The 27,755-nt window shown below is 39.7% G+C and overlaps 1 protein-coding gene across 1 annotated transcript in view; it reads left to right on the top strand.

Annotated features, from left to right (window-relative positions):
• Positions 1–13,097: 13,097 nt before the first annotated feature.
• CDS1 (CDP-diacylglycerol synthase 1) overlaps positions 13,098–27,755 on the top strand; it is a 33,103-nt gene continuing 18,445 nt past the window's right edge. Inside the window, exons 1-4 of the mRNA XM_060779297.2 lie at positions 13,098–14,265; positions 25,294–25,421; positions 26,335–26,431; positions 27,396–27,493. Of these exons, the coding sequence (XP_060635280.1) occupies positions 14,203–14,265; positions 25,294–25,421; positions 26,335–26,431; positions 27,396–27,493 (386 nt within the window). The 5' untranslated portion in view covers positions 13,098–14,202. The remainder of the gene's footprint in view (positions 14,266–25,293; positions 25,422–26,334; positions 26,432–27,395; positions 27,494–27,755) is intronic.

Genomic DNA, 27,755 nt, shown 5'->3' on the forward strand with positions numbered 1-27,755 from the left:
GGGCTACAAAGTGGAATCCACGACATGTGAGTGTGGAGAAGAGCAAACCACAGACTACCTATTGCAATGCAACCTGAGCCCTGCCACATGCACAATGGAGGACCTTCTTGCAGCAACAACAGAGGCACTCCAAGTGGCCAGATACTGGTCAAAGGACATTTAATAGAATACCAAGTATGCAAACTTCGTGTTTTGTTTGTTTGTTTTTAATGTAATACAACAGGTTTGCTCCTGACACGATAAATAAATTATGTAGGCGGCATTTTAATTGGCAACACCGTCTTCTTTCTATGACTATATTTGCACTAAGACTTTAGATTTACCAGTTTGAAGGCACCCTTATTTGTTGACAAGGTAGTCACCTGTATGTATCTGAAGATCACCACAATGAACGTCTTTTAATTCAAGCAGGAGAACATACACATAGAAAACTAATGTCTCATTCTTGCCACATTAGAAACCAAGGTCAAAACACTTTAAAGCAGTGGTTCTCAAGCTGTGAGTCCCCAGATGTTTTGGCCTTTGACTTCCAGAAATCCTAACAGTTGGTAAACTAGCTGGGATTTCTGGGAGTTTGTAGGCCAAAACACTTGGGGACCCACAAGTTGAGAACCACTGCTTTAAAGGCATCCATAAACTAGCAGAGCAGAACAAGAGTAAAGGTAAAGTTTTTCCCTGATATTAAGTCTAGTCGTGCCCAACTTTGGGGTGGTGGTGCTCATCTCCATTTCTAAGCCAAAGAGTCGGTGTTGTCTGTAGACACCTCCAAGGTCATGTGGTCAGCATGACTACATGGAGTGCTGTTACATGGAGCGCCGAGAACCAGATTAGTATTAGGGTAATTTCCACAGCAATTGAAACACCATCCAATGTCATATGTGACACAATACAGTCCGCCCTCCATATCCATGGATTCTGCAATCACAATTCAACCATTCATGGCTTGAAAATGTTCTTTAAAAAGAAATTCCCAAAAGCAAACTTTACTTTTGTCATTTTAGATAAGTGATAGCATTTTACTGTGCCACTGCATATAATATCACTTGAGTATATATGAATTTTGGTATCCATAGTAGGTCCTGGTGCTAAACTCTAGCATATACTGAGGATCCACTGCACTCACAAAAGGAGTAAAAAGTGATGCTTCGTCTGAAAAGTTTACAAATTTATATAATTCTCAGCACCGAATCTGACTAATACTGAAGCTTGTTTGCTGCTCGTACTGAGGGCTCATCTACACAATACCTAAAACACAGGATTTCCCGTGTTAAAAAGTGACACTAGCGCTAAATTAATGCTGATTTGCTGCAATGGCCAAAAAGCACAGAATTAAAAAGCTCCCCTTTTATCCTGATTCCAGCCAAAAAATTGTGAATATTTGCATCACTGTGTAACCCTGCACTCACCAAAAACACATGATTTCCTTCCCTCCCCCTTGCGGAGACTGTTTCAGCACATGAATGCTTTTTTAATCAAAATAGCTGATCAGCTGATTGCGCTGTCAAACGGACACACAGCTGATTAAAGCAAACAGGAATGGAGAGCAATTAGAACTCTCTGAAACTCTTTATTTTAAACTGTATAATATTAAATAGAGCTTGGATAAAGAATTAGGAGAAGGGAGAAATACGACAAAAGTTTTTTATTCATTTATTTAGTTACTATATTTATATTGTGCCTTTCTTGACCCCGAGGAGGACTCAAGGCAGCTTATAGCATAAGCAATAATTCAATGCCTTAAAAAACAATATACATCTAATATACAATTAAATAAACACTTCCATTAAAAATTTAAATGAGATTAAGAGCATTAAAACATATAAAACATTGCAATTACAACTCTAAAACCACTTTATCTGCAGTCATAGTCAGGCCATTCCGGTATTAATTATACATAAATCCAAGTCCATCTATTGCACTGTGTTATTTACCATAGGGTGATCCCAAAGCCACATTTTCACCCTCTTTCTGAAGGTCAGGAGGGAAGGGGCTGATCTAATATTGCTGGGGAGGGAGTTCCATAGCTGAGGGACTACCACTGAAAAGGCCATGACTCTCGTTCCCACCAATTGCACCTGCAAAGGAGCAGGGCCTCTCAGGACAATCTTAATTCTGAGATGGTTCATAGGCGGAGATACGTTCAGACAGGAACTATAGGGCTTTATAGGCTAAAGCCAGCACATTGAATTGTGCTCGGTAGCAGACTGGCAGTCAATGGAGCTGACGTAACAGAGGGGTTGTATGCTCTCTGTACGCCACTCCACTGAGCAATCTAGCTGCTGCCCTTTGGACCATTTGGAGCTTCTGAACAGTCTTCAAAGGCAACCCCATGTAGAGTAAGTTGAAGTAATCTATTTGGGATGCAACCAGAATTGTTTTTTTTTAATCACTCCATTATGCAGTGAACCTCATAAACGCACATACGAATCTGCTTATATTTATATTGAGATATTTGCATCATTGCATATACAGTTCAGCGTATACCCTCTATCTTGCTCCAATACAGAGCAGGTCTGCAAGGACTGCAAGGAGAAGAAATCCCGGGGCCAACAGATCTATGTGGGAACCTGCAGGTCCTGGGTCTCTTTCTCGTCTCTCTTAAACCAGCATTTTCATGCCATCTGGAAGTGCCCTGAGACTCTGTTCAAAGCCCATGTTTAAGTCATAAGTCTCCCTATGATGAAACTTCCTCAATGAGCCTTCTTGCTCCCAAAGTGATAACTGCTCTTGAGATTTTCCTTAAAGCTAGGTACATATTCTACTTGTCTCAAATCTAGTGTTTGCCTTCACCTGTCTTTGCTTTAATGGCATGGAGAGGGATTCAATATCCTCATCCTAGGCGGAGATAAGACCTTCTCACTCAGGGAGTGTGGCTTTCTATACCCACAAGAATCTAAGGTCTGTAAGTCTTGCTTAATCTTCATTATTCCCTAATCACAAAAGGTCATCATCATCCTCACTAGAACACACTACTGGGGGGAAGATATGACATCAGAGAACCACATATCCAAGAGGGAAGCAATGGTCCCATTTTTCTGCTTTGGTCAGATCTCACTTGGAATAACGTGTCCACTTCTGGGCACCACAATTTAAGAAGGGTATTAAACATGTCTATAGAAGAATGACCAAAATGGTAAAATGTGGAGAGGCCTGGGGAGCTGGGTATGTTTAACTTGGAGAAGAGAGGGCTGGGAGGGAGCAATGTGAAAGGATGTCATCTTGATGAGGCAGGTTTGTTTTCTGCTGTTCGAGAGGCTATGACACGAAGCAGTGGATTCACAATGCAGGAAAAGAAATTCCACTTCATTCGTTTAGGAGGAATTCCCTGATAGCAACAGTAGAATATGCTGCCTGGGAGTTTAGTGGAGTCTCATTCACGGGAGGTTTTAAACAGAGACTGGATAGCCATTTGTCAGGAGTGCTTTGATTATGTGTTCCTGTATATCACAAGGTTGGACTGGATGACCCTTGTAGGGTCTTCCAGCTCTATGATTCTTTCCATCCCTGCTCGGTAGCTTTGGAGATATTGGGTTTTTGTGAGTTTTCAGGACTGTATGGCTATGTTCCAGAAGCATTATCTCCTGATGTTTCGCCCATATCTATGGCAGGCATCCTCAGAGGTTGTGAGGTCTGCTGGAAACTAGGAAAATGGGTTTATATATATGTGGGATATTCAGGGTGGGAGAAAGAACTCTTGTCTGTTTGTGTATGTTTCAATTGGCCACCTTGATTAGCATTTAATGGCCTAGCAGTTCCAAGGTCTGGCTTCTTATCTCCAGAGGGGATCCTTTGTTCGGAGGTGATTAGCTGGGCATGATTGTTTCTTGTCTGGAATTCCCCTGCTTTTGAGTGTTGTTCTTTATTTACTGTTATGATCTTTGAGTTTTTTTTAATACTGGTAGCCAGATTTTGTTCATTTTCATGGTTTCTTCCTTTCTGTTGAAATTGTCCATTCTTGTGGATTCGGAGATATTGTCTTTAATGTCTAATAATAATAATAATAATAATAATAATAATAATAATAATAATAATAATCTTTATTTATACCCCACCACCATCTCCCCAATGGGGACTCAGAGTGGCTTACATGAGGCCAAGCCCAAACAACAAATTAAAATAAAACCAAAAACACAAACAATAAACAACAATATAATTACATAAAACAAGTAAAAACATAGCAATATAAAATTATAATAGGCACTATCACATGACAATGGGCTTTTGGGCAGATCTAGGGTTGTTCTTTCTCAGCCATATTGTTGATGTTGTTTACAATTGTGATTGTTTTTATATTTTATCTGATGTTTTTAATTGATTGTGTGCAGGTACAACTGCACCAGGAGCTCCAATTTTGTTTGCTTTGCATTGAATGTTTGTTGTAGTCCTAAGTTTCAGGGACTCTGCAGATAGGTGGCTTCTTTTGGCTGCAATCATAGGGCAAGCCACCTGTCAATTATAGTTAGGTTCCCTGGTCCCACCCCTTTTGGGTTTTGGAGGGAATAGGAGCCAGTTTGGGTTCAGTCCACACAGAGAATCTTTTCATGCAGGACATAATACCAAGAGCTCCTGTAGAAAGCTTCGTCTTCTACAGCTTGGCAGGGGTTTTACAGCCCATAGTATGGCCGAGGATCATACAGTCTTACAGCTCCTTTGCTGAGGGACTTCAGTCAGCCATCACTGAAACCTGAACTCCTTTTCCACTGGAAGTCTACAAAGCTCTGCTTGGTAAGGGTAACTCATGGAAGCCAGAAGCAGTTGGTACCGGGTGCAGGGGCTCCACACCAACAGAGACAAAGACAGACTGCCCAGATTAGAAGTTAAGGATTTCCCCATTAGTTACAGTTATGAAGATAGTGCCTGTTCCCTGTGGACAAGATTGAGAGAGAGCCAATAGACTGTTAAGAAAGCCTTAAAGTACCTGTTTGTTTTCATTAATAAAGAACTTTGTTGAACCTTTGAGCAATCTAAAGACTCTGTTTAAGGAAATCCAAAGGCCTTTAATCTGAGGCAGCCCCAGCGTCCTGTTGGGCACACAGAATTTATGTCCTGTCTACAGTCTTATGCACAGACCCAGCATGCGACAGCACAGATTGTGTTCTATTTGTAATTTTTGAGCTTGTCCCTTGTAAGCCGCCCTGAGTCCCCTTGGGGAGATGGTTGGTGGGGTATAAAAGTTATTATTATTATTATATTATTGTTACACATTGCAGTGGGGATTTAAATATCTGAAGTACAGGGATCAAAAGAGGGGCTGCTTGCTGAACCGTTACAAGCTTCCAGAAATCATAGTTTACAAAGTCAAACAGAACATCATTCAAACATTCTATTCATTTCCAACTTCTTGTTTAATACATCACCTGTTACATGCACAGGTGCGCCTGTGTGTAATACAGCCGTTATCTGCATTCACCTGCCCTCTGCTGCTTCACCCAGTTCTTCTATTTGTTGTGTCCCTCTCACCTCACCATCTTCTGTTTGCTCCTCTGTGTTGCCCTAAACCTCTTTCTCCTCCTCCCTTCCATATATTTATGCCATGTAATCACTTCCTTGTTTCTTGGAGCCGGTTCTTATTTTCTTGCCATGCTTAACTCTTCTTCTATGTCGATGCATGTGCTTTGACATGAACCTCGTCTCTATTCCCCTATTACTAAATGGGAATAATGACATCATTTTAAGGTGGACAGGGTTTATTTTTAAGGTGTCCAATATAACAAAACAGTAAACACAGGGAGTCATATTTCTTAATTATAACAAATCAAAAACATAATATAGGTTATATGGAGTTCCGAAATGCTCCAAAATTGTCCATGTGAGGGCCTGAGACAGTGACGCCTTTGCTTTCTGATGATTTCAAGGTACACAAACTTTGCTCCCCACACAAAAGTATTTGGAACTATTGTATAAAATGACTTCCAGGCTATACGCATAAGATGTGCATGAAACATACATTAATTTTTTGTTTAGACTTAGGTCCCATTACCAAGATATCTCGTGATGTACCGGCTGTTTGGAATCGTGGGAGTTGAAGTCCAAAATACCTGGAGGACCAAAGTTGGCCTGCTATACAGTGACAATAGAGTCATCATTAGTCAAAGTTTCCTTGAAATCAAACATAGGATGATTATCCTTTATCTGAAATTTTTGGGACCAAAACAATTTAGTTTGATCTGGTACAGCGGGCGGCAGCCAGGCTCCTTACTGGAGCAAACTATAGGGACCATACAACACCCCTATTAAAACAGCTTCATTGGCTGCCGATAAGTTGCCGAGCCAAATTCAAGGTGCAGGTCATGACCTATAAAGCCCTAAACGGTTTGGGCCCCGCCTATCTCCGCGATCGCATCTCATTCTATGAACTGGCATGAGCTAAGATCTTCTGGGGAGGCCCTCCTCTCGGTCCCACTACCGTCCCACTACCGTCTCAAGCGCGGTTGGTGGGGATGAGAGAGAGGGCCTTCTCAGTAGTGGCCCCCGTCTCTGGAATGCCCTTCCAAAGGAAATAAGGCAGGGCCCCATCCCTCCCCTCCTTTCGTAAGAGCTTGAAGACCTGGTGGTTTCAACAAGCCTTTGAAAATGACCAGTTCTAACTCAGCCCCACACATTGTCTAATACGGCCTTATTCTTCCTACCAGTTACCCAGATTCTTTCCTCTAATCGGCCCTGGAATGGACAGCCACAGACCTAATATTACTGTTGCCTGCTATAGCATTGCAATTAATTCCCGGGTCCCCTAGAATTTTTGGGCTTGCACAAATCTTGGTCCGGCCTTTAAAATTTTTAATTGCCTTGAACAGGCAGGATTATTTTTAATATATGTGTTTTATGGTGACAATTTTTATGTTTATATTTTGTTTGTTAATCATATGGTTATGTTGTTTTTACTCTGTATGTTTTGTGATATTACTTGGGAACCGCTCTGAGTCCCTTCGGGGACATGGAGCGGTATATAAATAAAGTTTTATTATTATTATTAGGATTTTTTCCTCCGGAGTATTTCACAATTTTTGATCAGGGATGCTTAACCTGTAAGAAACAACACATATTGCATTATAATCATAAAGAAAATAGAAAGAACATTGCAACATAAACTTTTTGTAAAGTAAAACCCACTTCATCATGTGGAGCATGACTCACTTCATCAGCATAAAGTATTAACTATTTACATGTATTCATATATATACACGCATATATATGCATTGCGATTTTGGAAGGAAATGAAACACAGGAAGTGAATGCCTTAATATACCTCTTAAATCTTTAATATGCCAACTTTGCTCCGGCACAACACCTCTTTGGAAGTAAACTGAGTCATAATTAACTTGTTTTGTTCCATTTCCAGGAAGTTCACACCAATCAAGTCTAAAGCACCATTTGAGACCCACCAGACAAAAACAATCAAGAGATAGAATATAATGTGAATTTGTTGGTCTGTGTTCAGTTGTCTGATTGTCTTTGTTGCTTGTGTAAATGGGGTTTTATCTCTTAGTTTATGTTATTTTGTATTTTTACACGGCACTGAATGTTTTGCCTCTCTATATGCTCTGGGTCTCCACTGAGGAGATAGATAGGATGGGGTATAAATAAAGTCTCATTCATTCATTCAATAGTAATAATGGAAAAAATAGTAATTCCCAAACACTGGGTTGCTGTGAGTTTTCTGGGCTGTATGGCCATGTTCTAGAAGCATTCTCTTCTGATGTTTCGCCCACATCTATGGCAGGCATCTTCAGAGGTTGTGAGGTCTGTTGGAAACTAGGCAAGTAGGGTTTATATATCTGTGGAATAATTTCCAGGGTGGGAGAAAGAACTCCTGTCTGCCTGGGGCAAGTGTGAATGTTGCAATTGGCCACCGTGATTTGTATTGAATGGCCTTGCAGTTTCAAGTCTTGGCTGCTTCCTGGCAGGCAACCTCAGAGGTTGTGAGGTCTGTTGGAAACTAGGCAAGTGGGGTTTATATATCTGTAGAATAATGTCCAGGGTGGGAGAAAGAACTCTTGTCTGTTGGAGGCAAGTGTGAATGTTGCAATTGGCCACCTTGATTAACATTGATTAGCCTTGCAGCTTCAAGGCTTGGCTGCTTCCTGGCAGGCATCCTCAGAGGTTGTGAGGTCTGTTGGAAACTAGGCAAGTGGGCCCAGTTCTTGTGGGTTTTTTCGGGCTATATGGCCATGTTCTAGAGGCATTTCTCCTGACGTTTCGCCTGCATCTATGGCAAGCATCCTCAGAGGTCTGCTGGAGCTGGGAAAAGGGGGTTTATATATCTGTGGAATGACCAGGGTGAGACAAAAGGCTTTTGTGAGTTGGGCTAGGTGTGAATCTTTTCAACTGACCACCTTGATTAGCATACAATGGGCTGACAGTGCCTGGAGCAAACTCTTCTTGAAAGGTGATTAGATGTCCCTGCCTGTTTTTCTCTCTGCTGTTTTAATTTTAGAATTCTTTAATACTGGTAGCCAGATTTTGTTCATTTTCATGGTTTCTTCCTTTCTGTTGAAATTGTCCACATGTTTGTGGATTTCAATGGCTTCTCTGTGTAGTCTGACATGGTGGTTGTGAGAGTGGTCCAGCATTTTTGTGTTCTCAAATAAAATGCTGTGTCCAGGTTGGTTCATCAGGTGCTCTGCTATGGCTGACTTCTCTGGTTGAAGTAGTCTGCAGTGCCTTTCATGTTCCTGGATTCTTGTTTGGGCGCTGCGTTTGGTGGTCCCTATGTAGACTTGTCCACAGCTGCATGGTATACGGTAGACTCCTGCAGAGGTGAGAGGATCCCTCTTGTCCTTTGCTGAATGTAGCATTTGTTGGATTTTCCTGGTGGGTTTGTAGATTGTTTGTATGTAGGCAAGTGGGGTTTATATATCTGTAGAATAATGTCCAGGGTGGGAGAAAGAACTCTTGTCTGTTGGAGGCAAGTGTGAATGTTGCAATTGGCCACCTTGATTAGCATTGATTAGCCTTGCAGCTTCAAGGCTTGGCTGCTTCCTGGCAGGCATCCTCAGAGGTTATGAGGTCTGTTGGAAACTAGGCAAGTGGGGTTTATATATCTGTAGAATAATGTCCAGGGTGGGAGAAAGAACTCTTGTCTGTTGGAGGCAAGTGTGAATGTTGCAATTGGCCACCTTGATTAGCATTGATTAGCCTTGCAGCTTCAAGGCTTGGCTGCTTCCTGGCAGGCATCCTCAGAGGTTATGAGGTCTGTTGGAAACTAGGCAAGTGGGGTTTATATATCTGTAGAATAATGTCCAGGGTGGGAGAAAGAACTCTTGTCTGTTGGAGGCAAGTGTGAATGTTGCAATTGGCCACCTTGATTAGCATTGATTAGCCTTGCAGCTTCAAGGCTTGGCTGCTTCCTGGCAGGCATCCTCAGAGGTTATGAGGTCTGTTGGAAACTAGGCAAGTCGGGTTTATATATCTGTAGAATAATGTCCAGGGTGGGAGAAAGAACTCTTGTCTGTTGGAGGCAAGTGTGAATGTTGCAATTGGCCACCTTGATTAGCAGTGAATGGCCTTGCAGCTTCAAAGACTGGCTGCTTCCTGCTTGGGGGAATCCTTTGTTGAGAGGTGATTGTTTCTTGTCTGGAATTCCCCTGCTTTTTGAGTGTTGTTCTTTACACACAACAACAATTTCTCATAACATGTTTAAATATATATATATATATATATATATTCTGTGGGATCTGCCTAATTAATACAAAAATGTATCCTACTTAATACAATAGTGTTGTTCTTTACAACTTAAAGGCACACAACAACAATTTCTCATAACAACAGTAGCATTTTCACAACATGTTATATATATATATATATATATATATATATATACTAGCTGTTCCCTGCCACGCGTTGCTGCGGCCCACATGGGGGTTCTGTGTGGGAGGTTTGGTCCAATTCTATCATTGGTTGGGTTCAGAATGCTCTGTGATTGTAGATGAACTATAAATCCCAGCAACTACAACTCCCAAATGTCAAGATTCTATTTCCCCCAAACTCCACCAGTGTTCACATTTGGGCATATTGAGTATTCATGTAGAGTTTTGTCCAGACACATCATTGTTTGAGTCCACAGTGATCTGTGGATGTAGGTGAACTACAAGTCCCAAATTCAAGTTCAATGCCCACCAAACCCTTCCAGTATTTTCTGTTGGTCATGGGAATCCTGTGTACCGAGTTTGGTTCAATTCCATCGTTGGTGGGGTTCAGATTGCTCTTTGATTGTAGGTGAACTATAAATCCCAGCAACTACAACTCCCAAATGACAAAATCATATTTTTTTGAGTGAAGGACATACATTGGGTTGTTAGGTGTCTTGTGTCCAAATTTGGTGTCAATTCGCCCAGTGGTTTTTGAGTTCTGTTAATCCCACAAACGAACATTACATTTTTATTTATATAGATATAAGATATATATATATATACCCTGTGTGTGTATATATATACAGGATATATATTTATATCTATATATACAGGATATATAATATAGTATTATATATAATACTATATAATATAGTATATTGTATATACGTATAATATTTATAATATTATAATATAATACAATATAATACTAGTAATAATAATTCAATATTATAATTATAATTATATATTTAATTACATGTAATATTACTAATAATATTACAATATAATGGTATAGTGCAATATAGTAATATATACTGATATTGTACTTTGCTAATAATATATTGTATGAAAATATATATTGTAAGCCGCTCTGAGTCCCCTTCGGGGTGAGAAGGGCGGCATATAAGCGCCGTAAATAAATAAATAAATAAATAAATAAATAAATAATATATATCCTGTATACCTATATCTATATCCTGTGGGGTCTGTCTACTTAATACAAAAATGTATTCTACTTAATACAAAAAAGCCAAACCAACCTCATATTTATTTATTGTGTCAGGTCAACCAGTCGATTATATTACATTTCTAACAGAACAGAGCAAAAAAACAAACAAACAAACAAACAACAACAAACAGACAAAATACGAAAATTATGAGTTTGGTAGTTGATTAAATGTCCTTTGACCAGTATCTGGCCACTTAGAGTGCTTCTGGTGTTGCTGCAAGAAAGTCCTCCATGGTCCATGTGGCAGGGCTCAGGTTGCATTGCTGCAGGTGGTCAGTGGTTTGCTCCTCTCCACATTCGCATATCGTGGATTCCACCCTGTAGCCCCATTTCTTAAGATTGGCTCTGCATCTCGTGGCACCAGAGTGCAGTCTGTTCAGCGCCTTCCAAGTCTCCCAGTCTTCTGAGTGCCCAGGGGGGAGTCTCTCATCTGGTATCACCCATGGATTGAGGTGCTGGGTTTGAGCCTGCCACTTTTGAACTCTCGCTTGCTGAGGTGTTCCAGCGAGTGTCTCTGTAGATCTAAGAAAACTATGTCTTGATTTAAGTCATTGACGTGCTGGCTGATACCCAAACAAGGGATGAGCTGGAGATGTCTCTGCCTTGGCCCTTTCACTATTGGCTGCTACTTCCTGGCGGATGTCAGGTGGTGCAATACCGGCTAAGCAGTGTAATTTCTCCAGTGGTGTGGGGCGCAGACACCCCGTGATAATGCAGCATGTCTCATTAAGAGCCACATCCACTGTTTTAGTGTGGTGAGATGTGTTCCACACTGGGCATGCATACTCAGCAGCAGAGTAGCACAGCGCAAGGGCAGATGTCTTCACTGTATCTGGTTGTGATCCCCAAGTTGTGCCAGTCAGTTTTCGTATGATATTGTTTCTAGCACCCACTTTTTGCTTGATGTTCAGGCAGTGCTTCTTGTAGGTCAGAGCACGGTTCAAAGTGACTCCCAGGTATTTGGGTGCGCTGCAATGCTCCAGTGGGATTCCTTCCCAGGTAATCCTCAGAGCTCGGGATGCTTGTCTGTTCTTAAGGTGAAAGGCGCATGTCTGTGTTTTAGATGGATTAGGGATCAGCTGGTTTCCCCTGTAATAGGCAGTAAGAGCACCTAGAGCTTCTGTCCTACCAACTCAAAGCTCCCTGCTTGAGCAGTAATGGCACGATCATAAGCATAGATGAAACTCTCTGTCCCTTCTGGCAGTGGCTGGTCATTTGTGTAAATGTTGAACATGGATGGAGCAAGCACGCTCCCCTGAGGCAGGCCGTTCTTCTGTTTCCGCCATCTGCTTCTCTGGCCCTATATATATATCTCCTATATATATAGGTTAAAGGTAAAGGTTGTCCCCTGACATTAAGTCCAGTCATGTCTGACTCTGGGGTGTGGTGCTCATCTCCATTTCTAAGCCGAAGAGCTGGCGTTGTCCGTAGACACCTCCAAGGTCATGTGGCCGGCATGACTGCATGGAGCGCCGTTACCTTCCCGTCGGAACGGTACCTATTGATCTACTCACATTTGCATGTTTTCGAACAGCTAGGTTGGCAGAAGCTAGGGCTGACAGCAGAAGCTCACGCCACTCCCCGGAATTGAACCTGCGACCTTTATATATAGATAGATAAATAAATAGATGTAGATATATATCCTGTGAGGTCTGTATACTTAATACAAAATGTATCCTACTTAATACAATAGTGTTGTTCTTTACAACTTAAAGGCACACAACAACAACAGTAGTATTTTCACAACATGTTTAAATATAATATAATATAACACACACACATATATATATATATATATATATATATATATATATATATATATATCTATCCTGTGGGGTTTGTCTACTTAATACAAAAATGTATTCTACTTAATACAGCCAAACCAACCTCATGCGGGATTCGAACTCGCAACCTTCACCTTCAATGACTCAGCGTCGAAATTCCCGCCTCCTGCCGGACTCAACTGCGCAAGCGCACCAGCTCCAAAATTCTCTCTTATTCCCTCCCTCCTTCCTTCCTTCCCCGGCTTCTCCTCCAACGAGGAGGCGTGGCCAAACGCATCACACGAGGGGGCGTGGCCAAACTCCAAGCGCGAGGAAGGTTGCCGAGAAGAGAGGGAGAGCGAGAGAGAGGCGAGCGCGCGCGATAGAAGGAAGGAAGCAAGGCACGAACGAACTGCTGCTGTCTCGCGCTCCTCTCGCCGCTGGAAGGGAGAGGGGAGGGGGCGGGTCTAAGGGGGAGGAGGGGGCTCCTGATTGGGTGGTGGAGGGAGGGTGAGTGGCAGGCTCTCACCTGAGGGCGTTGCTGAGGCCCCGCCCACTTCCTTGAAGGAGAGTGGGAAGGAAAGAGAAGAAGAGGGAGAGAGGGAGCCTGGTTTTAGGGTTTGGCCCCCTCATTTTGAGGGGTGTCATTTCTCTTGAGGGGGGTGGGTGACAGGGACTATTAGCTACCATAGCTGCCTGTGTGAAGCTTCTCTATTGGGGAGGCTTGAGGGGCCCCAAACCCTATGTATTTGGGCATCTTTTGGGGTGTGTTAGCTTCTGAAGGAATATTTTAGGCTTTTCAAGGCCTATCTTAGGAAGAAGCAGGAGAGGCTCACTTGTTTGTGAGGCTAATGCAGTTTTGGGTCTATGCCCTTCATTTTGGGAAGGGATTTTTATTGAAACAGAGCTTCCATTGTAGGAATGGGCCCGGGACTACATCCTGTTTGTGGGGAGAGTTCTGCAATTTTTTGGGGTGTCTCTGGCCTACTTTAAAGGGTTGTTTCCCTTCTGCGGGAGAAGCCTTTTGAGGCGTGTTTGAATTTTTTCATTCCCTATCTGATCCTGCTGTGGATTATCTCTCATTTTCTTACTTTCCGTCATTTGATCTCGAAACACACCTATTTTCTCCTGTTTGTTGTGTTTCCAGAGCAAAAAATTGCTACTCTCTATTGGAGACCCTGGAGGTTAAAATAAATTAAAATAAAAAAAAAACTTTTCTAAGATGCTTCTCTATTTGAGAAGTTTCTGGTTTGGGATCTCTGTTAGTGGCTCCCAGAGGGATCTAGTGGATCACTTCTGAAAGGGCTGGCCCTCAAATCTTAAACTTGCAGAGACCTTAAAGATCAGGGTCTGTTCCTTTTGCAGGAAGCAGTTTTTCAAAAAAGAAGGAAGGGTTGTATAAAGGGGCAGGGCTTACATAGGTGTCAGGTGTCTTTCCAAGGTAGGAACTGGGATGTAAATTAGTACCAAAGGCCTAATTTTGGGAGTTGAAGTCTCTCATTACTCCCATTATACCCTCTCCCGCATGCACGTTACTTCCTTCCTGCTCTTGCTGCTGTTTAATTGACCTTACACCAGGGAAATGTCGGAGCTGAGGAGGCGAGGAGCTGCAGGAGATCATGAAACAGACAGCATCCTTGACAAGGTAAGTCCAACTTGAGTGTTTTGCTTCCTTATACCTGCCTCTAGGTGCGACAACAGGGATGCTGTGAATTTGTCGATTTCTAAGGTGCCTTTCCTAGCTGCCTGATCCGTCACCTTTTTTGCTTCCTCCTAAACAGTTCTTCCTGAAGGCTTGGAGGAGACGCTGATTCACACTTCTTCACCCTCTCGTGTTTCACTCAGTTATAATTTCACCTCTCGAGATATGCTTGAGTAATGAATTTGGGGCAGGTATTTGTTTTCTCCCCCTCCCTCTTTGGGAGCTGTTCTTCCTCGTCAGGCATGGTAATACTAGACATTTGAATGCAGAAGAGAATATTGGGTGAAAAGGAAAGGCCTTTCTCTCCCATGTTCATTTCCCTTTTTTACACAGTTGAGCATGAGCTGGGGGAATCAGCTTGAGCATGTAGCAGCGATGTCTCACTCTGCAGTAGGAAGCCATTCCCTCTGTACCTGCAGTCTGCACCCTGTCTATAAAGCTGCTCCTCCCCTTGTTTGCGAGCTCACATTCAGTAGTTATAGGTTGTAAAGTCCTCATTCAGTAATACATTGACCTTTGTATCCAAAGGAAGTTAAATATACATTGGTGGATTTGATATCGTTAGCTTGTATCTGTGTTTCCATCTATATAGCGTGTGTGTGTTTGTGGATGTGCTTAGCTCTGGGATCTATCACGAGCAGATATAAATGTCTATATTGTGCCTGTATATCTAAGGGAGAGCTGTGTTATTTTGGCTAGTGACTTACATAATGAGTTAATGCCTTTTAAAAAGAAGAATCTTAGGCTTTCAAAAATAATATCATTTTCCTAGGCCTCAATTTAAGACCTGATATTATGCAATTCTCAATATGTGTAACATAGTGAGGTTATAGAATACCAAGATTTCAAACAGTTCTGACTAATCACAGACTTCTAAAATTGCAGCATTATTTTAGTGCAGGGAAACAAGTAATAGAAAACAATAATGTTTCTTTTTGATATTTTGGTTTCAGGTATTTTGATATTTGATTTTTGCTTCCTTTTAATATGAGTTTAAGTCCAAGGAATGGGTTATTGAGGTACTCACTGATTTATCTGATTTGTGAGGGGCAGACTGTTAAGTGTATTAACTTGTTCACTAAATGCACCTTGGGAATTGTACCAGTTCTTCAACTTTCTAACATAAGGAAATGTGCAGATATAGACTGAGCATCCCTTGCTAGAATTCTAAAATCCAAAATCTTTAGAATCCACAATTGTCTACATGGGTGACTGAGATAGATAGTGACACCTGTGTTTGTGATGGTTTGGTGTACACAAATCTTGTTTCATAGAAAATATTAAAGTATAAAATAACCTACAGATTATGTGTATAAAGTGCATGAAACAAATGAATTTCGTGTTTAGACTTGGGTTCCATCTCCAAGATATCTTATTTTGAACAACATACAAAATACCAATATTCCAAAATTTGAAATATTTCTAGTCTCAAGCATTTTGGGTAAAAGATATTCAGCTTGTCTATGTATTGAAAACTATGCATTTCAACTGCAAACATTTTTGTGGAAAGTTATAGCAGCGTTTCTCAACTTGGAGATTGGGACCCCGGGGGGGGGGGGGGTCGTGAGGAGGGTGTCAGAGGGGTCACCAAAGATCATCAGAAAATACAGTATTTTCCATTGGTTATGGGGTTCTGTGTGGGAAGTTAGGCCCAATTCTATCATTGGTGGGGTTCAGAATGCTCTTTCATTGTAGGTGGACTCTAAATTTCAGCAACGACAACTCCCAAATGTCAAGGTCTATTTTCCCCAAACTCTACCGGTGTTCACATTTGGGCATATTGAGTATTCATGCCAAGTATTCATGCCATGATGGTCCAGATTCATCATTGCTTGGGTCCACTGTGCTCTCTGGATGTAGATGAATTACAACTCCAAACTCAAGCTCAATGCCCACCAAACCCTTCCAGTATTTTCTGTTGGTCATGGGAATTCTGTGTGCCAAGTTCAGTTCAGTTCCATTGTTTATGTTCAGAATGCTCTTTGATTGTAAGTTAACTATAAATCCCAGCAACTACAACTCCTAAATGACAAAATCAGTACCCTGCCCAAACCCCACCAGTATTCAAATTTGACTGTATCGGGTATTTGTGCCAAATTTGGTCCAGTGAATGAAAATGCATATTGCATATCAGATATGTACAGTACAATTCATAACAATAGCAAAATTACAGTTATGAAGTAGCAATGAAAATAAAACTGTACTAAGGGGTCATGGCATTAGGAAGGTTTAGAAACACTGAGTTATAGGATCTGCACTCGGGGTTACTCTTGGTAGTGTGTAAATTAAAATAAATGCAGTTTTTAACAAATAAAAGTTTAACATTAAACAATGGGGGCTAATTCTTATAAATTTCCTATGGGGAAAACTGGACAAGTGTGATCACATGCTCACAACAGCTGTTTTTCCTCTATGGCAACTCCACAGCAGCAACATCTAAGTCATGTGCATTGGAAAAGGTCATCACCATTCTTCTTCTTTAAAGAAATCATCCATTTGTTGTATAAATCCCTGCACATATTAAATACTTGGGAGAAGGGCTCTAGTGATGTCTACCCTGTGATATACTATGATTCTATGCACAGGGATTTATTTATTTATGAAGGCATATTCAGTTATGTGCAACCTGACCTGCAGTTTGAAGTTGTGCACTCCAGACTCAGGTTTATCTTCCCATTTGGTCTTTATAAGAACTAGATCCCAGTTTGTGCAGGTTTCTTGTTATATCTATGAAACCTCAATGTTGTCCCAAGAAAGATATAGCCCAGGATATATTGCAATGGAAGACAGGAGGGCACAGCAGTGTAAACGTTTTGGAAATTTGAAAGACATTTTCCCAAGGAGACAGAAATGTACAGAAAATATTTTAAAAAGTAATCTTGGCACCATTTTGAGATTTAAAGTCACTGTTTCTTTATGAACACAAAATGCATTGTGATCAGCTTGGCTTGGCATAAAACTATGCTATTATAACATTAATTTTAATTTTCTTTCTTTTTCTTTTCTTTTCTTTTTTCTTTTTTGCTTCAAATAGAATACAGGATCTTGAACTGGAAGGGACTCCTAAACTCTAAGTAACCTCTTTGGTTCTGCCAGTTTGAGGAGTAGGCGAAAACAAAACTCACATATGCAGAACAGAACAAATAAACAGCATTAATAACACAGAGAAAATGTCTCCACTAGTGTCAAGGAGATATAATACACTCAGTTATATAAAATGAATTGCGAAAAGAAACCAAGACCAGTAATTAATGATTTAATATGTGCATGGTTTTACATAAAGGTCTTCCTCTTATACAGCCTTTAGAATGATTTCAGTGCTATAAATATGTGAACATTTTTGTCTTCAATATTTTATTTATCATTCCAAAACAAAAGTTCCACAAACATCAGATAATGTAGGCACTTCCTGTAGCACAGATTAAAAATGTTGAACTAGGTGTTTCAGCATGAAAGCATGAAGTATTGACTTCTTGAAGCATGGTTATGAATAGTTTGATTTTTGAAGTCAACTCTTCTAGATTCATCTAGGTTTCTTAGATTTACCTTCCTTGGTATTCCAGATGTATTTGGACTAGAACTTCCATCATATTGAATATGCCAAGTTGGGGAAAGCTTGTATTAGATTGCGTTCTTGACCGCAGGTAATACAAACTTGTGTTCAGTGCTTTCCTTAGATGGCTGTTATCTATGAATCCAATGCCACAAAGAATTGGCTAGTTTCTTAGATTGTGTGACCCTTTGTCATCTTCTGTGTACCAGGACACAAATAATTAAAGTGGGAAAAAATGGCATGCTGACATTGTTCATCCCCCCCCCCCCCACGTTAGAGTGATTTGATTATTGTTCTGCGAAATTTGGTAACATAAAGAATGACTTTTTGTTCACTACCCAACATAGTCCAGATGGGTTCAATGGCAATTCCTGTGTGCGCTGGCTACTATATTATCGAAGCTGTAGTTCATAATACAATGAAGGCACCAGATTAGTGAAAGAGTGGTTTGACGTGGTGCCTCAGGAAAGGGTGGGGAAAGGCTTTGGTATGGTTGTGGTTCTAGATCCCAGTGCATAAAAGATTGTGTATTTATGGAGGTTTAGTCTTAGGCTTCTTGTGAACATTAGGGCTTATCTTTATATTGCAAGGGGAATTTTCAGTAGTACTAATTTAACTATACTATATTTAATAAGTAGGTTGTGATTTAGCTTGAGGCTAAGTGGAAAGGAAGCAGAGCCTATGTTTTAAGGTTTCACACACACACAAAATCACATGTTTAATAACTTGATATTTTTATCGTACTGCTTTTTTTGTGATTTTTTTGTCATGTCAGGAGCGACTTGAGAAACTGCAAGTCGCTTCTGATGTGAGCGAATTGGCTGTCTGCAAGGACATTGCCCAGGGGATGCCCAGATGATTTGATGTTTTTATCATCCTTGTGGGAGGCTTCTCTCATGTCCCCGCATGAGGAGCTGGAACTGATAGAGGGAGCTCATCCGCCTCTCCCCTGATTCGAACCTGCGACCTGTAGGTCTTCAGTCCTGCCAGCACAAGGATTTAACCCATTGTGCCACCAGGGGCTCCTTTTTGTGTGTGATCATCTTCATCTTTTCCTACTGCCTTCTACCTTTCTAAGCATTATTGTCTTTCCTAGTGAGGCATGTCTTCTCATGATATGTCCAAATATGACAATTTCTTAAGTCCATCTTAAGAGAGAGAGGTTCAGGCTTTATTTGCTCTAGGACACATTTGTTCTTCTTTCTGGCAGTCCACAATATTTGTAGAACTCATCTGTAGCACCTCATGTCAAAGGAGTTTCTTTTCTTTTTGTTTCCTTTCTTCACTGTCCAACTTTCAAAACCGGCTTCCTCCTAAACGAATCCTGTATAGTGTGTGTATGTGTGTGTGCATGTGCATTAAACAGATAAGATTATAAAACATAGCCTTTCCTGAGCCCCTTGTCAATTAGAAACCATATCAACTGTCTTCACCAACAAGATAGAACCAAATGTGATCCTAAATGTGATCTTTTAGAGATGTGTACAGTTATAGTAGTTAGTCATGTGAGGTTTGCCCCAGATTGCTACAGCCTTCTCTGAAGCCCTTGGTAACAAAGGACAAAATAGAACCAACAAAAAATAGAAATACAGTTTGTCCTTTGAAAGTTATTCCAGTAGGAAACATTTTATTAACCTAGTTGGTTGCCTTTTTTTACCCGCATGAAGCTCATTTTTAAATGATAATGGAAATTAAACTTATACTCTCACAAATAGAAAGCATTTTCCCATAAACACTGATTCCTATTACATTTTTGAAGAAAACGTGTATCTGTTTGTAATTAGAGGATCTGTTTTCCCCTCTCTGGATCCTTGCCAGCTATAGCCTTGACTTGCTGTAGTGCCTAAGGTTGTTTGGGAGAATCATTAACTAGAATAGTGATCATGAAGTTTGAATTGCTCCGGATGATGAGTACCTATCTCTTTGATCAAATGTTGGAATCACTTTGAATGGTCCTTGAGAGAGTATGTGTTTACTGATTGGCCACTGAACATGAACTATATATGGATTAAAAAGTAATTGGTGAGCAAATCAAGCTAATCAGTCAATCATGTATGTCATTTAGCTTTGCATATTCACTTGGATGGTCCCATATTTGGTAGAAATTCGTCCAGTTTTTTACAATATGCAGTAAGAGAGAAAAACCTAAATTTTATTTGTATGTTTGTTGTTCATTCGTTCAGTTGCTTCCAACTCTTTGTGACCTCATGGACCAGCCCACGTCAGAGCTCCCTGTCGGCCACCCCCACCCCCAGCTCCTTCAAGGTCAATCCAGTCACTTCAAGGATACTATCCATCCATCTTGCCCTTGGGTGGCCCCTCTTCCTTTTTCCTTCCATTTTTCCCAGCATAATTGTCTTCTCTAGGCTTTCCTGTCTTCTTCTTATGTGGTCAAAATACTTCAACTTGGCCTCTAATATCCTTCCCTCCAATGAGCAACTGGGCTTTATTTCCTGAAGTATGGACTGGTTGGATCTTCCAGCAGTCCAAGGCACTCTCAGAACTTTCCTCCAACACCACAGTTCAAAAGCATTTATCTTTTGCTCAGCCTTCCCTATGGTTCAGCTCTCACATCCGTAGGTGACTATGGGGAATACCATTGCTTTTACTATACGAATCTTCATTGCCAGTGTGATGTCTCTACTCTTCACTATTTTATCAAGATTAGTCATAGCTCTCCTCCCAAGCAGTAAGCATCTTCTGATTTTCTGGCTGCAGTCTGTGTCTGCAGTAATCTTTGCACCTAGAAATACAAAGTCTGTCACTGCCTCCACATTTTCTCCCTCTGTTTGCCAGTTATCAATCAGTCTGGCTGTCATAATCTTGGTTTTTTTGATGTTTAACTGCAACCCAGATTTTGCACTTTCTTCTTTCACCTTGGTTAAAAGGCTCCTCAGCTCCTCCTCGCTTTCGGCCATCAAAGTGGTATCATCTACATATCTAAGGTTAATATTTCTGCCAGCAATTTTTACTCCAGCCTTGCATTAATCAAGCCCCGCACATCGCATGATGTGTTCTGCATACAAGTTGAATAGGCTGGGTGAGAGTATACACTATGGTCAGTTCTTACTGTTGCTACTTGGTCCTTATACAGATTCCTCAGGAGAAAGACAAGGTGATTTGGTATGCCCATACCACCAAGAACTTGCCACAATTTATTATGATCCACACAGTCAAAGGCTTTAGAATTGTCAATAAAACTGAAACTCCCTGCCTTTCTCTATTATCCAGCAGATATTGGCAATTTGGTCTCTCTTTCCTCTGCCTTTTCAAAAGCCAGCTTGTACATCTGTTAACACTCTCTCCATGTATTGCTGGAGTCTTCCTTGCAGGATCTTGAACATTACCTTACTAGCATGAGAAATAAGTGCCACTGTACGAAAGTTTGAGCAGTCTTTAGCATTTCCCTTTTTTGGTATGGGGCTATAAGTTGATTTTTTTCCAGTCTGATGGCCATTCTTGTGTTTTCCGTATTTGTTGGCATATGGCATGCATCACCTTGACAGCATCATCTTTCAAGATTTTAAACAGTTCATCTGGGATCCCATTGTCTCCTGCTGCCTTGTTGTTAGCAATGCTTCTTAAGGCCCATTCAACCTCACTTCTCAGGATGTCTGGTTCTAATTCATTCACCACACCGTCAAAACTCCTCGATATTTATTTGTATAAAGATAGGGTAAAGTGAAGCAATGTACCTACTAAGCAAATTCTCAATTCTGAAACACAAGCTTTCAATAAACAAACATAATTGAAATAGAGGATTGCATTGTGTGCGGGTATGTGCCTTCCCTTGTCTGTTTGTGATAGTTCTACAAATGTAATCAGGTTTTCTTGTGCAAGGAATATGCAGAGGTAGTTTTTGATGCAGAATCTGATACTCATTGGCAGTCTCCATCCAAATACTGGACTGACCGTGCTTACCTTCCAAGATTAGATGAGATTTGGTGCCTTTAAGGTATTTCAACCCTGATTCTACTATAAGACACATTTTCCCCACATTGTGGAAAAGATTGGCTTTTAAATAAATAAGAGTTTGTCTTTCTAATCTTTAAAACAAAATTATACTAGCCTCATTGTATCTGGTTGAGTTTGGTTCCCCCATGGATATCAAAATCTATGGTCGTTTCTTTATATACAATAGTGTAGTAAAGTGGCTTCTCTTATGTAAAATGGCAAAATTAAGGTTTACTTTTTGGAATTTTAACAAAAAATATTTTCAAGCCATGGATGCAGAATTCAGCGATACAGAGGGCCAAGTATAAGTCCTAATCATAAAAATAGAATCAAAATTTTGAAGTTGCAGTTTTTTATTTCCATAAAGTTTTATGTATATATTTATGTACATGCAATTAAATGTAATACATTTTTATGATGTTGATATACTTAGAATCAGGTAAATGATTGTGAAATTGCCAGTTCTTTTTCAAAATTTGTGTTAAGTATTACTTGAAGGAGTGCTGCAAGTGAAGTGGATTGAAGTGGTTTAAATGTAGCCAAATTGTTTTGGCAAGTGACTGAAACTTTTCATGTTGAGTTTTCAAATAGTCTAGAAAGTATCAATTTCTACTCTTATTTGTTTTGTAAGGTTTGAATAGCTTTTGCATATCCTTCACCTGTTTCTGGAGTTACACCTTAACTATTTCACTGACTGTTGAAAGAACATATAGTCTGTTTAAATGCCCAACTTTCTGGATCTGTGTGTCAAAGTAGTTCATATGCAAATCTAGTATGTACTTTCCTGAATATAACCGCAGTTTGAACTCAAAAGAAACTGTCCAAAATCCAATGCTGTGCTATTTTATACAGATTGCTTCATCTTTCCTTCTCATTGCAGCCACTGTGGCACCAAAAATCATCGTTAGAATGTGCGAACCTTTCAGATAAGATTTTTAGGTTGCACCACAGACGAAATAAATAAATAAATAAAGCAACAGAATGGATAGCTCATAGTGTGGCTAGTGAATAATTTTATTTAGTCACAAAGACCAGTTGATACCTTTTAAAAATGCTATGATAAAAAAATGCTCTGTTGACCCCCCCTTCCCTGATCTGTTGTTACACAGCTTCCTCTCCTCCCCCAAGTCACCACCCTTAGAATTACCAATTGTCAACATCAGCAGATTTGGAGAAGCTTGTTAGACAGTAAAATAACATTACTCAAGTACTTAATACATTTCTTACTTATCTAGTTATCTAGGTAGGGCCTTTCATTTGTTGGTTTTTGTATCCAAGTCACTATTCTGTGAAACAATAAGAGATCTGTTGGCTTTAATTCATGTGATAGCAGAACTACTACAATTTATAGAGAAAGACCACCAGATCTTTATACTTAAACTTTTGGGGAACAGAAAGCTTCTTTTTAAAATAGCAAATCTGCTGTACTTTAAAAAAGACTGCAAAAACAAAGGGGATTGTTTTTTAGGTCCAGAGTGGATTGCTTTTGTTTTATTTTGTTTTGTTTTGTTTTTGTTTTTGTTTTTTTGAGGCAAAGCATGTAAGTCTGATTCTTTTAAATCCAGTGTCAGGTGCCCTTTCTGATAAAAGTAGAATCTGAGGATCTAGCAAATTCCAAAAATGTATAGTATTAAAATTTTAACATATAGGTAAAGGTAAAGGTTTCCCCTGACATTAAATCTAGTTGTGTCCGACTCTGAGGTGTGATGCTCATCTCAATTTCTAAGCCGGAGAGGCGGCATTGTCCGTAGATGTCTCCTAGGTCATGTGGCTGCATGACTGCATGGAGTGCTGTTACCTTCCTGCAGAAGCGGTACCTATTGATCTACTCACATTTGCATGTTTTCAAACTGCTAGGTCAGCAGAAGCTGGGCATAAAAGTGGGAGCTCACCCCGCTCCCTGAATTCAAACCACCAACCGTTCAGTCAGCAAGTTCAGCAGCTCAGCGGTTTAACATAGAAATACACTTTATTACAGACATTTGCATTATTACTGATGCATCAACAAACCCCTTTGGACATTTAAGTACCAGATATAACTAGGGGTTTTGCCTCTGAAGAAAAGAAGAAAGAGAAACCAACAAGGATAATTTTGTTCTTTATTTGAGCTTAGAGCAGTCAATTATTGCTGCTATTGTGGTTTTATACTGTTTTAATGTTCAATTTGTATTTTGTTGTTATGTGTACTGACTTATTGTAAACCGCCTTGAGTCGCTGATAAGGTTGAGAAAGGCGGTATACAAGTATAGTAAATAAATAAAATAAATAAATACAAAAAACCTATAACTCTAATGAGATGATTGCAGACATGGCAATATATATACCTCTCTTAGAAAAAAATATGTGGTAAGTTGTAACTTGCTTGTTTTTGTGTTAAACATAGTTTCAAGGCATTCTACTAATGACTTTCACAAAAAAGTCACAATTTCTATGAAACTTTTAATTGCATCTCTCCCTTTGAAGGTTTTAAAAACCAATGACTCTTCCATACCTTGAAGAATAGTTCGCATGCTGCTCTGATTATTATTCCTTAGAAGCAATATTTGTGCAAAATGAAATTAATTCCCCTTTATAATTGTGGTACAGATGTACAATCTCTATATTCTTAAGCTTTCCCTTTAGAAACTGTTCTTTCAGGCCTTGTATTTCACAGATTTTTCCCTGTGGCCAAATTATGTTTTCTCCACTTTGTTTGTTTATAATATTTATACCCTGCCTTCCAGGCAAAAATGTTCTCGAAGCAGCAGAATGACCTTCATTTTGAGATATGAATGATACTGAATACATGTACAGTAAAATGTTTTGATGTGCCTTCTGTTAATAAGTTGGCAGTTTCCATTTAGAAAAGTGTTTACCTAGCAATATTTGTGTATAGAATTAGGAATGCAATGTTGGAATGCAGTAATAATTTCAATAACAAAGATTTATTTAAGGGAAAAAAAACCATAATAAATTGAACTTGAGCAGGTATATCAGGCCTTAAGAAAATGCTATGAAATAATTATACAGCTTTGATACAGCAAAGCTGCTCTCTCAAGATGTGAAATTTAATGTGGTTGTTTCTGATGATTTGCCAACAACTACTTATAGGAGCACTTAAATTGTAAGTGTTATGCGCATATGCATGTATTGAGATTATGAAAGCCAATTTCTAAAACTCTCTTAAATAGTATTCTGAAACCAGTGAGCAGATTAATTTTCAAATCAAGTGAGAAACTGCTTTATAGCTTGTATATAGAGTTCTGCAGTTTGGAATGTTGAGACTTAGGAATCAATTTGGCCTAGGTTTCGTTTTCTGGGTTTTTTTGAGAACCTATTTCTCAAACCTCATAAGTTGTTTGAAGTGCTACATTTCATATTGGATAAATGTCTATATAATGCTATTTCCTGGGGTGAATCAATGTGTTGATGTATTTCTGCCTACTTACCCAAGTATTGTGCTTGAATTTTGTATTTTTTTAAAGGATGCAGATGGAGATGAAAGGTTTGCGGAACTAGATCTCAGAACAGATTTAGATGTTCCTGAAGTTGTTCCAGCAAGAGACAGCACTCCAGTAATTTTTAAGAAAGCCCTTTCTGGCTTATCTTCCAGGTACTGATGAAGCATTACTAGAGTTTTGGAATATGTTGCTTAGAGGTGCCCTTTTCTAAGAGAAAAAAATGACCTTTTTTTTCTTTAAGAAAGACCAGCCGTGATGTATTGTTATATTGATGTAGTTGCCTTAGTTACTGTTTTAATTGCTAATGTTGTGCACTTTGTATATTGATTTGGTTGTAAACCGCAGTGAGTCGCCTACGGGCTGAGAGAGTGCGGTATACAAATAAAGTAAATAAATAAATAATAAATAAATTACTGGATTTTTGTTTTTAAACAAACCACGGCAGTATTATTTACTTATATATTTGCCATAATTTATGCTGCATGTCAGTTCAAACTTTTCTGAGTTGTTCCTTTATTGTACAGTCCAAATGAATATGAAATCGCTGGGTTGTTGTAGGTTTTTTCGGGCTATATGGCCATGTTCTCAGATGTTTTGACCTACAATGTCCAGAAATCCCAGCCAGTTTACCAGCTGTTGGGATTTCTGGGAGTTGAAGGCCAAAACATCTGGAGACCCACAGGTTCAGAACCACTGCACTAGGTGATGTTCAGAAAACTTTCACTGTTGCCAAATTTTGAGCTAAGGGGATCCCATTTTGGGTCAGGACCCACAGTTTAAGAAGCAATATCTTATACATCTCATTTTGTTCATATATGCAAATACAAATATTTCAAAATCTAAAATCTCAAACTCTTCTGGAATATTTTTATGAGGAATACATATCCTGTATTCTCATTTGGAATTGAATTATTTTTATGCTAATGATAGATAATTCTATTTCATCATAAGCATGCCCTTCCTCATTACTAATTGGTGATAGTGCAGATTAATTATTAAATGGGACATTCTTTCCCTTTGTGTAACAAGTTCTAACTTTATTTTTATGTTTTTTCCCCATTTCAGATGGAAGAATTGGTGGATTCGAGGGATTTTAACATTGCTTATGATTTCAGTTTTTTTCCTGATCATATACATGGGGTCATTTATGCTGATGCTTCTTGTAAGTGTGCCAAACTATTTGCTTGATGTACTTTGTTTCACTAGCATAAGAGAATGAGATAAATTTGGATCTCATAATAGGTCACCATATGAAGTAAACTGGCAAGGGTTATTGATTCTCTATTGTTCACAGCAGTAGCAGAGTTGTAGTGCCTGTATTGTACTGCTGACATGAAAGAAATCTTGAGATAGCCAGGAGTAGAAAGGAAATGTTGTGATTGCAATTTCTTCATCTTCAGGGATGCAACAAAGATTACTGATGGGAGATTCTAGCCATGTGAAAGGAAGTACTTTTTAATGCACTACTTTGTCAGACTGTGGAACTCACTACCAAAAAGATTTTGTGATAGGTTCCAACTTGCATCATTTTCAAAGATGATTGGATAAATTAATGGAGTATGGACTTCAGTGGTTACAAATATATAAACCAACCATCACTAGCTATACTAAGAGGCAGCATGGTGTAATGATTTGTTGGACCAAAACTCTGGAAAATAGAACTTTAAATTCCTTCTTGGACAAGGAAGCCGGGTGATCTTGGAGCTAGTTCAATCTCTCAGCCACAGAGGAAGGAAGGGCAAAAATCCCTCTGAAATCTTGCCAAAAACCCTTGCTATAAGCTAGGAATAACTTGAATCATAGAACTATAGAGCTCTAAGAGACCATCCAATCCAACTCCCTGCTGTTTAGGAACACACAAAGCATTCCCAACAAATGTTCACCCAGTTTCTTTGAAAAGCTTCTAAAGAAGGAGGTGCCACCACACTCCAAGGAGCATATTCCACTGTCAAACAGCTCTTAGCATCAGGAAGATATATAATGACAGCAACCAGATACAGTGTGCTGGGGAAGACTAGTGGGAAGAGTAAATGTGATACATTTTAAAATAAGAGTATTACATTTGGTGGTTTGGGGAAACTGCATGTATGCATATGAACTTTACTGACCCTGTATCTCTATTTCAGGTCTTGGGCATACAAGTGAAGTGTTTCCATGAAATCATCACTATAGGTTATAGAGTTTACCGTTCATATGACTTGCCATGGTTTAGAACCCTAAGCTGGTAAGAAACAAGTGCAATTTTTCTATCTCTATTCATAGATCATAAGTACAGCTTTGTAGTGGATGATAAATCAATGATTTGATTATACTGCCTTGGTGGCGCAGTGGGTTAAACTGCTGAACTGCTGAACTTGCTGACTGAAATGTCAGCAGTTCGAATCCAGGGAGTGGGGTGAGCTCCTGCTGTAAGACTCAGTTTCAGCCAACCTAGCAGTTCAAATGTGAGTACATCAATAGGTACTGCTCTGAAGGGAAGGTAACAA

Source organism: Anolis sagrei, chromosome 5 (genome assembly GCF_037176765.1).
Source record: "Anolis sagrei isolate rAnoSag1 chromosome 5, rAnoSag1.mat, whole genome shotgun sequence".
In the NCBI taxonomy this organism is placed as follows: domain Eukaryota; kingdom Metazoa; phylum Chordata; class Lepidosauria; order Squamata; family Dactyloidae; genus Anolis; species Anolis sagrei.